At 31.5% G+C, this 11,861-nt stretch overlaps 1 protein-coding gene across 1 annotated transcript; it reads left to right on the top strand.

The window, feature by feature from the left end:
- Window positions 1-4,674: 4,674 nt before the first annotated feature.
- On the top strand, window positions 4,675-8,966 carry LOC108217566 (triacylglycerol lipase 2). Its single transcript, XM_017390398.2, has 9 exons — window positions 4,675-4,952; window positions 5,089-5,199; window positions 6,485-6,625; window positions 7,060-7,170; window positions 7,275-7,418; window positions 7,946-7,986; window positions 8,095-8,174; window positions 8,259-8,354; window positions 8,449-8,966. The coding sequence occupies exons 1-9, from the start codon at window positions 4,779-4,781 to the stop codon at window positions 8,769-8,771; spliced, it is 1,221 nt and encodes a 406-aa protein (XP_017245887.1). The 5' UTR covers window positions 4,675-4,778; the 3' UTR covers window positions 8,772-8,966.
- Window positions 8,967-11,861: the final 2,895 nt, after the last annotated feature.

The raw sequence follows: 11,861 nt of genomic DNA, 5'->3' as shown, positions 1-11,861 counted from the left end.
AGAACTTATTTAAGTTCGATCATGAGGATGTCACTTCAATAGCTCCTAGGATAAATAAAGGAGGTTATTTATGGAGCCTCCACGGCTTAGAAGATGTAAAGTTCACAACAAACAGCTTTATGCAGGACACAGAAGAGAAGCTGCCGGTAGTTAGAAGAAAGAATGAACTTCTTAATATTTAGAAACACGTTCCAGAGGTATTCTACCGCATATCTACTATTTGTTTGAAGATAATAATGAAGAATTAATGAGAAACTTGAAGACTAGAGACCCGGTACATCAAAGACTTTGAGGTTCACAATTCTAACTTCACGAGAATTCTAGAATCTCCCAAACACTATGAATTAGTGTTTGGATGAGAGTTACTGTTCTTTAAAGATACAAAATCATAAGAAAATATGATTTAGAGGACAAATTATAAAGATAGATGAATAGAACTACATTGAGCTTAATCCCATATAAAGGATATGCAGGCACTTTACAAAGAAGACGAGTCATTCAAGTTGAGGGGGTTGTACCCTCATCTATTAACACATACTCCCTCCGTCCCACCAGATTCTTTACAGTTTCCTTATTTGGCTGTCCCACCCATTTCTTTACATCACAAAACTTTCCTAAAATAGTTAATGGGTCCCACCACTTTCTCACTTTTTCTTCCCTTTCACACTACTTTTACTCCACCAACTCCCTTTTATATATTAAAAATCAATGGGTCCCACCACTTCACCCACTTTTCCTTCTCTTTTCCACTACTTTATACATATTTCTTAACCTCCGTGCCCAAACCCAATGTAAAGAATTGGGTGGGACGGAGGGAGTATCATCTATTAAATGGTATATTCTTATAGTATTAATTACATTCGTATTTATTAAAATAAGAGTATCTAACTCCAACGTAACTAGGTAAAGATGGTTGATTAAACTGGCTTTGTAAGACATTATGTAAAATTTATTGAATATGTAAGATATTTTACTTCGATTACACTGAACATGTTGATTGACTATATTTTAGTTAGATATGTTATTATTATTTTAAATTTGTTATAAATATAATATATCATTTTAATATGATAATAGATAATGTTAAATCTTCACGAAGGGACATGTTGACTAACACCCTATAAATAAAAGGGTTTTAATCATTGGAGTGATGATGTTTAAAATTTTATGTGTGCATCATATAAATTTTATTTTGACATGTCATGCAAATTTTTAGCTAAAATTTTGAAAAGTTGGAGATGCTCCTACTTTAGTAGATAAAAAATATTAGTAATGCTTTCATTTTAAGGTGGGAATGATGCCACCATCAAATTTTAAAATACATTAGAAAATATTGACCGAATACTTGTACATATAAAAATTAATTTTGATTAGATACCCGGCAAAAAAAAAAAATTGCTTGACATAGAGAGAAAGAGTGCAAGATCGTCGTGTGTTTGAACCATGACAGTCCGCTAACTTGTTAATGGAATCAAATATCAATCGATTATTATCTTCCCTTTTTTCTATTTTTCCTAAGTTTCGAATCTAATTTCCCTGCACTTAAATTATTTACAAAATCATATGATTACTATAGTTAGACTTAAAATTGAGGACAAGAATCCGAGAGCTTAGTCTTAATTGGTCAATAAAACCTTTTGACAAAAAACGAAAACGCGTCTCTGCAGCCACGTGGAGCTGTCTGTTTTGAGTTTCCGAGCTAGTTTTAAGTAAATAAAATTTAAGTATTTATTTGTTTGTTGAGCTAAAGTTAAGTAATTATATGCAATGGACGATATCAGAAATTCAACAATATAAAAAAGGAACAAAGAGAGATATCTCATATATATTCGATACTGTTAAAGAGAAGATAAGTAATAATCCTGAAGCAGATAAAATGAAATGTCTTTTTGTGCAACTTTAACGTAATATACAAATGATAAGAAAGTGTCTAACAAATATATTATTGACATGGACTGAGGTGAGTCCTCGACTTTGCTTGTTTCTGTAGGAAAAATATAACCTGAAAGGTGTTTTCAGTTGCACAAGTGATACCACACTTTTTATTATTTAGTGGGTCGTCAAATTACAAAAACAAAAAGATCACAAAAGCCAAGTGACGCCCATATCAGAGCAATATGAAAGTAGCTTTGGTTTTTTAGGCTCCAGAGGGCCCATTTCCTAACTCCTCAGTGTTATCATTTTTTACAAGTAATGTTTAAAATATATAAAAAAGTATTTCAAATATCATTTATAAACTAGCTTTATAGCCCGTGCGAGGCACGGGCATGCTCTAAACATGTCTATATTTGGATTGTTTCGGATTTTTCATATGTTTTAGAAAATACAATGAAAAACAGTAAAAAAAAAAAATCTATCAAAGTGGTTTAGAAAAAAGATCATCACAAATCAGTTGTTTGACATGATGCCTTCGAAGAAAAATTAGCGGAAAACTAATGATGTTATATACTATATTGCGAAATAACCTTATCGACAACTAAACTCCAGCCATACTAAATCAAATCAGCATAATCAGAACCCTTGACATTCATGCATAGAACCCTTAGCATTCATGCATATAGACATTCATGGAACAATTACGCATTATTGTAGTATTATGTGTGCATAGTATTTTGACAAGATAACTTGCTTAATTTATTAATAAATACCATAACTACATTAGATCAATTCTTTACTGATCATAACATATAACTCGAGTTGCCTTTAACTACCATATATTGGTTCAGTCTTTGGTTCGAGTGCATTAGTTTGTTGAATTCCTCACAAAGAAGATTTTTTTTTTTTTGTAGGGACCTCACAAAGAAGATTTATATATTAAATATGTGGTTATTCATAATTAATAATGTATAATGATTGATGAAATAAATCTATGGTAAATAAAATCATGAAATAATTAACAATGTTGCGAAAAGCGCAAAGCGGTTCTAAGCGGTGGAAGGACCTTCTACCGCTTAAGCTGTAAAACAGAAATTTAAGTGGCTCCATAAGCGGATTAATAAAATGTAATTAAATTTAGTTATAATATTAGTATATTTAAAAATAATATTATATTGTGAAAAGAATTTACATTTTTAATAAAATATAAATTTTCAATTTTTTTAATATAATTAAAGTTATGTTATTAAAAAAATATTATTTACAAATTAAAGAAATTAGCAAGTCAACATCACCGCTTAATTACCGCTTAATCCTCTCAACGACTGTCTAATCCGCTTAATAGTCCGCTTAAATTTCAAATACGTCTAACCCCCCGCTTAATACAAAATCGAAGCGTTTTAGGGCCGATTCCGCTTAGACGGCCTTAATGCGCTCTTTACAACACTGATAGTTAGTCATTATATGATAGATTATATTGATATGAGTATTTTACAAATATTTTAAAAACATATTCATTCAAAAGTATTATTTTATAATAATGAATTAGATCTTATTAATAGTAAATATTATTCATGCAGTTATTAGTAATTATCAATGTACAATAATTGATGAAACGATCTAATGATAAATGAATTAATTATTAGTATTTGCTAGATATTAACGAGGGTGTAATATTTAGATATTATTAATAACAAATATTAAATATATACTCTCCCCGTCCCATTTTAATTGACCCTTGTTCCTTTTGGAACGTCCCAAAAAAAATGAACTTAGTATAATTATTATTTTGGAACCCTACTTTTCACTATTACACCCACTACTTCTCTATTTTATACTTTCTTTTTATTAAATAAAAACTATTATACCCACTACTTTCCTACTCCATTTCAAATTTATTATTAAAATTTGATAGGTCCCACCACTTCACCCACTTTTTCAACTAAACTTACTCTTTTTTACTACCTTTTTTTTAATCTCTGTGAAAGTCAAAGCAGCTCAATTTTTTTGTCAGAGGAAGTAGTTATTAGTTATTAGTAATAATGTATAATGATTGATGAAATAAATTAATGATGATAATTATTAGTGGATAAAACAGATTAATTATTAGTATTATGCAAGATATTAATGAGGGTATAATAGTTAGATGTAATTAATAACAGATATTAAATATGTAGTTATTAATAATTAATAACGATAGATGAAAGAAAATAATTATTAGTGTAGATATTAATGAGGATATTTATGATTAAATTGGCTCACCAAAACCCATGTTGTAGTATTATATATATAATAGATAACAAATAATTTAGTACTTTGATTCTCGGAAGAAAACGGCCTTTTCTCTTATAAATTAGGTCTAAAAATAATTACCAAACATAACACAAAAGCGTTCGTTTGGGGATTAGCGGTTAGCTGTTAGCGGATTGAAATAGATGTTTTGACTAGTGGATTGAATTAGCTGTTTATCGTAAAACTGTTTGGTAAATAGCTGATTGATTAGCTTTTTCTGACACAAACCAAAACCTCTAACCCAAAACGCTCCTCAAAGTAGATTTTTCAAAATTAATTTTTTGGGTCCAAATCTCTATTTCAATCCGCTAACTACCAAACACTTATATTAGCGGATTGTAGTGGTCAAACCTCTAAACCACCCCAAACTTTTAATTTTGCCTCATACCTCTAACTTCCAAACATGGCGAAAATATAAGACAATATTTCATTTTACATTAAAGGCGATGCAGCGTTTTGATTTAAAGAGTGATATTTGAGTACATTGTTGATGAAAAATGTCATATATCGGGCCTAACACCAATTTGTCAATTGTTCACACAGACAGTCGTACACACGCTCATTCTACATATAGTCCTAGATTCGGATAGAAACACTTGTCCCAGAACAAAATGAGTCTCCGAATATTGATTTCAAGCTCAACTGCTCTTTTAGCCATACTAGTTATAGCTCTTTCTTATCAAGCTTCGGCTTCGCCACCAACCAAACCAGCTAGCACTGAAGCAGTAGCTGGGATATGTTCCGCCGCGGAGATTATGCATGGTTACAAATGCCAGGAGTATGATGTAAGTACTACTCATATATTCACTCGTCCATGCACACATTTTATCGATCCTCACTACTTGTTTATGTATCTAGACTCCAAATTATGAAATCTTGTCATTGAAAATATATGTGACATTTGCTTATGAAATGGATCAGGTGACTACAGCGGATGGGTATATCTTGAGCTTGCAGAGGTTTCCCCAGGGTAAAAATGGAGGCGGTGGAATGAATAAGCAGCCAGTGTTGCTGCAACATGGGGTTCTTGTGGTAAGCAATTGCTTCATTTCAGTTTGTTACCATGAAAAGTTTGATCTCCTCCCTTAGTCTCATATTATTACAAGTCACTTTTGAAAATTTTTATCTTACAATACTTGTCTGTATTAGTTTCAATACAATTTAAATAATTCTCGCTACTTTTTTTTTTTTCTCGCTACTTATCATTTATTTGCTTATTCCGAAATATAAGTATAGAGTAGCACTAATTACTTTAATTGTCAAATTCTGTAGTGAAATGAAAATTTTATTCATTAAATAATCGAAATAATTAATGAGAGTAAAAATGAAAACATACAATATTTGATGTTAGAATTTCTTAATATACATCATTTTTCCAAAATTAATTTGTAATATGAAACGGGAGTAGTAATATACAAGATACAGCCGTGACTGCTTATAGCTCCCATAAAACGTAACCAATCAAATCATAAATATATAAGAAAATGGTTATTGAACAACTTTGCTCGCCCAAGTTTTGGCAGAATATGAAAGTAGCTGCTTGCTAGTCAACCCAAGACGACTTGTCTTTGTAATTGTACAAAAACAACATTATTTATCACCATTTCTCAAGAGTTATAATTAACCCTCACTTGCTTTCCACCAAAGAATAAGAAAATCTTAAAGCCTAAATTTGCGGTTGCATCAAGAAAAAGCTCATCACTTTTTTCCTCCTGTGGGGTTGCCTGTTTCTCAGTAACTGTACGTTTACACATGCCACTCCATGATTTTGTTTTGTAAAAAACTATGCACGGAGATCATGGTATTGTTACATTTCTCACCCTACAAGATGCGGAGATAAGGACCTTAATTTCAAGTTCATATATACACCGTTCACCGTTGTTGCATTATTGCTCGGACTGGATTATTATTAATTAAATCCCATTTCGAGGTAAAAGAAAGAGTAATGTTATGTACTCCAAATTCTGTTTACGTGACAGATATATGACTAATTTTGATTGGGTGATTTATATGCATACATGGTTCATTATTATTAGTGTGAGTCGAACCCATCACATATTGACAATTAGATTTAACAAAAAAAATGAACACTTTTAGAACTTTAAAATACATGCCGAATCTCCATCCTCTAATGTAAAAATCTGGTGAGACGGGGGAGTATAGTTCTTTTTCCATCACAGTCGCCTGGATATGGCTGCTCTCTGATATGATTTGTAACAATTGACAATCAGTAAACGTGGGCATCCGCTGGATAAAAATATATATGGATGCCTGGTGTAATAAAAACTCATCTTTAATTATTCTATATATATTGCAGGATGGCATGACATGGCTGTTAAATTCAGCTGACCAGTCCCTGGCACTAATATTGGCGGATAATGGGTACGATGTATGGATAGCTAATACCAGAGGCACCAGATTCAGCCGAAGACATGTTTCCCTTGACCCCAGTAATCCGGTACGCTATCTCCCACACATTTGTGTGTGCTACTTGCATCACACTGCTTCATGTTTATCTGATAGGTTCAGGTCCCTAGCATATGTATGCCCCGTCCAGCGCTTTTAAAGCGCTATATGTATTAAAAATATATTTTAATCCTGGTACTGGATATTCATCCAACAACCAAAAACCCGTATGTTATTTAACAGGTCCCCAGCATACATATGCTAGGGACCTGGACCCTTGTCTGATTGGGCATATTTCCTGCTAATCTTGCTCTAGATTTTCAACTATCATGCAGATTTTATGCACTTCTGTGTAAGTCGAGTGGGATCGGATTACACAGAGAAGTTTAGAGATATTTGTCAAAATTTAGAGATAGTCTCAATATTAGCCCATACAAAATTTCTTATTTTTGATAGCTGATATGACATAGTCATGGAAATGGTCAGGACTTTTGGGACTGGACATGGGATGAATTGGTAGCTCATGATTTACCAGCCGCAATCGATTTTGTGTTCAAGCAAACTGGGCAGAAGATTCATTATGTTGGCCACTCCATGGTAATATTAGTTACCAGTAATAATTTGTGTCTTAATGAGAAGTCTGTTGGCAACTCCTTATTACACATATTTAATAGTGCTGATGATAGCTTATTTGTGGGCAGGGAACTTTAATAGCTCTAACATCATTCTCAGAAGGTAAACAGGTTGACAAGGTGAAATCAGCAGCATTGTTAAGCCCAATTGCTTACTTGAGCCATATGACCACTGCCCTTGGTATTCTTGCAGCCAGAGCCTTTGTCGGCGAGGTACGTTTATTATGTATGCACTCCTATCTTTTTGCAATGTTCTTACCATTTTCTTGAATCACTATATCTGAATATTTGAGCAGTACTCAACTATTACAGCTATTTTAAATATATAACAGCAGAAGAGTAAACAAGATTGATGAATATTCATATTTTAAACAGGTCAATGTCAAATTGTAGTTAGTGAAGAGCAAAAAATATTGCATAACTTGACGTAGATATATTAAATACTCTCTTCTTCTCTTCCCTTTGTAACAAACTTCACTTATATCCTAACGAACATTCCCAGCCTTTTCTTGTCTTGTTAATAGCTGTTTCGTTATAAGCATCAACAACACGTGTGCGAATATTTGAATTTTGCCACTGAATTTCTTTAAAGAATAATAATAAACACGTTACTTATTGTTCTGCCCTTTGTGACATGCCAACTATTTCTCTATGCACAGCTTTGTTAATTAAAACATACATATATAAAGTACATTCAAAACAATGTCTCCCCAATACTAATGACCAAGGTTTCTCAACAGATTACTACAGTAGCTGGCTTTGCAGAATTCAATCCAAAAGGGTAAATCTTTGCGAACATTTCAGCATTTCTGATTTATACTTGATCTTGTTTTCCAACGCAACATCATAATTGACATAAAGGTTTATAAACCTTTTTAACATTATACAGAGAGCCAGTGGCAAACTTCCTCAAGGTATTATGCCTAGACCCGAAAGTAAACTGTTTTGATCTTATAACTGCACTGACAGGTAAATAGTTATCTACCACTTTATCACATTTTGTCATTATTAATGTGTGAAGTTCTTTCATAATTTTCACCTGAATTTGTTTAGGTAAGAATTGTTGTCTCAATACCTCCACTGTTGAGCTCTTTTTAAAAAACGAACCTCAGTCTACATCAACTAAAAATATGGTCCATTTAGCGCAAAGTAAGTTACTTCATACTTGAATCAATTCCAACTTACAATGCTACTTGGTCACCGGGAGAAACCTAATGTGTTATAACAATGTCTAAAATTGCAGCCTTCCGAAATGGAAGATTGGCAAAATACGACTATGGAAGTGCCAACTTCAATACGCAGCATTATGGTGATTCTGAGCCTCCTGTCTATAACCTGGCCAACATTCCGCGTGACCTTCCTCTTTTCCTGAGTTATGGAGGGCAAGATTCGCTATCAGATGTTAAGGATGTAGAGAATTTACTGGATAATCTGAAGTTGCATGATGTAGACAAGATCAACATTCAATACATAAAAGATTTTGCACACGCAGATTTCATAATGGGAACCACCTCCAAGGATATAGTGTATAATCAAATTATGGCCTTCTTCAAACGCCATACATAAATCTTGAATTGATTTATAATATATCTGGCTTGAGCTTTTGCGGTCTACTGTATGCTGGGTGTTAGAAAATGGGAAGTTTAAGTTATATTTTATATATGTTCTTGATAGAATTTCCAGAAACTAACGATTAGAGGGTGTTTTTTGTTACAAGGACTAAAGTTTTCATTTTTGGATAAAGACATTTTCTCAGTGTAATCTATAAGATCAAGAAGAAGTTGCTTATTTGAAATAAATAAATTAGGGTTATGCAGGTTTGTCCAATGTTGATATGATAAAGATTGAGTGTAAGTAGTGACTTTTCACACATTGACATTATACAGAACATGTGCAAGGATAGCAAAACTAATAAAACATGTCCGGACTCGAGTCCAAAGATGATTTGGGTGAATGTCTGGATATCTCTTGGACGATAAATTTTATTATTTGATTAATTAAATTAATTAGTGATTAATTATATTTTTTCTGCTTGTGTTAAAGTTTAGCCAACTTCGTACCAAAGCATCTTCAGTCTTCACCTAACAAAGGGAAATAGGGAATGCTCTCTCTTTCTTCCTCTTTTTTCAATATATGGAAGGAAACGATCTCTTGTGGTGTGTGAAATATGCTTCTGCTGGCTAGTGACTAAGCTAGCTTGTGGCATCAGAATTTTTTCAAACCAGGGAATATGGCATCTCAATTTCGAATATATGATTTTTCTTTTTCTGGTTGATGAATATATGATTCGTAATATGCTTACAGTTATGATTCGTAATATACCATATACGATGTACACAAGAAAACATATTTTTATGATCTCAAAGTTTATCTAAAAATAATAATTTTATAATAAGATATTTTTTCTTTTTTCAAATATACTAATAATTATAGATAGATTATTTATAATTTTCAATAACAAGATAAAATATCATTTTCTAATTTATAAATAAGTCTTTTCATTATTTTTAATACTCGATCTCATGCATATTTTCATATTGGGTTAGTTATAAAGTAGGGCACTTGCTTCGTTAGAATATATATATCAAGCGAGTCATTGAAAATTTTTTGTTTTCGTTTGCATCACTAATTTAAAATAAAATTATATTTTATCAATTTAAAAATCTTATAAATGTATAAAGTTGATTAATGAAGTTTTTCTGAATAAGTATATCCCATCTCTGTTACAACTTCGCTTTTTTTAACGAAACATGTACTCGTCTTTCCTTTTCAATTGAACTAGTTGAGAAACCGCGCGTTGCGGCGGCCTATAAAAAGTATATTAATGATTCAATATTAATATTTGTAAAATGCTAATACTAATATATAAAATTGTAAAATTGGATTATAATTCATGGTAAAAAAATGAAAATAAATTTCTACACGTAATTAACAATTTAAAGCACGACGAATCTTAATTTTATTTGTGTTTTTTTTTAAAAAGCAATCATGTTCTTACATTGTCACCTTCCTCCAATTTTTTTCCGATTGATTGTGCACAAAAACATCTAACTTAAATCCGTGAGATAACAGTCTATAACTACCCTTACTTGTAACAATAATACTGTATGAACAGTCTTCACTTAAAAGTTGCTTGAACGGAGAAAACAGATAATGATGAATAATATTTTTCCGTGTACAATGTAAATCATATAAAAAATTAACAACAACAAACATGTCCGTTGAACAAAAGAAAATATTATAAAAGAATAACGAACAAACATACATCACTAATAGTTAATTTATTGATATCATCCATCAATATCATGTCAAGACTATATTTTTCTCCCGTGTTTGGATTTGTCGACTCCCACATAACGGTCTATAACTACTTTTGCTTTAAACAACCTTTATTTTTTTAATACCGTATAAACAGCCTTCACTTATCACTGTAGAAGAACGGCACCACCGAGTTAGAAATCGAGCAAGAAAATTACCACCAGAGAGAGGTAGGGTTGTGGTATTGAGAAAGAGTAGATTGTGTTTAGATGATCCAAAACCCTACAACCTATAGGGGTATTTATAAGTGCAGAAAGACTTGTGTGTTACTCTTTTCCATAAATAAATAATCCGAAACAAAATCGGATTAAAACTTTCAAGCTGCTATATTCCATAAATAATCTGAAACAAAATCAAATTCTGAAACTTGCGAAAATTCCAGAAAATTAGAAAAATAGAACAGAGCGATGTGAGAGGCGCCACATACACGCCCCTCGCTTCTCCTTTATATAGAAACAAAATCAGATTAAAACTTTCAAGCTACTATGTTCCATAAATAATCTGAAACAAAATCAGATCCTGAAACTTGCTTCTAATATATCCGAAACTAAAAAAAGTAGTTCTAATTTTTGATATTTTTTATCCAAAAATTTCAGTTATATAGAAACAAAATCAGATTAAAACTTTCAAGCTACTATATTCCATAAATAATCTGAAATAAAATCAGATTCTTGAACTTGCTTCTAATATATCTGAAACTAAAAAAGGTAGCTCTAATTATTGATATTTTTTATCCAAAAATTTCAAAAAATTAGAAAAATAGAACGGAGCGATGTGAGAGGCGCAAAAATTTCAGTTATATAGAAACAAAATCAGATTAAAACTTTCAAGATACTATATTCCATAAATAATCTGAAATAAAATCAGATTCTTGAACTTGCTTCTAATATATCTGAAACTAAAAAAGGTAGCTCTAATTATTGATATTTTTTATCCAAAAATTTCAAAAAATTAGAAAAATAGAACGGAGCGATGTGAGAGGCGCCACCTACACGCCCCTCGCTTCTCCTTTATATATGTACTAGTTGATAAACCGCGCGTTGCGGCGGCCTATTAAAATTATATTAATGATTTAATATTAATATTCGTAGAGTATAATAATTTTGTGGCTATTTATAAAGAGTATATTCATGATTTAACATTTGTAGAATAAAATAAATTTTATATTATAAAAATCTTGATGTAATACCAATACTAATATATAAAATTGCGAAATTGGATTATAATTCATGGTGAAAAAATGAAAATAAATTTCTACACGTAATTAACAATTTAAAACATGACGAATCTTAATTTTATTTGTGCTATTTTTTTTTTTTTGAAAAGTAATCATGTTCT

The sequence above is a fragment of the Daucus carota genome, chromosome 4, assembly GCF_001625215.2.
Source record: "Daucus carota subsp. sativus chromosome 4, DH1 v3.0, whole genome shotgun sequence".
Classification (NCBI taxonomy): domain Eukaryota; kingdom Viridiplantae; phylum Streptophyta; class Magnoliopsida; order Apiales; family Apiaceae; genus Daucus; species Daucus carota.
The sequence above is the reverse complement of the archived record's forward strand: the minus strand, read 5'-3'. Positions and strand labels throughout refer to the sequence as shown.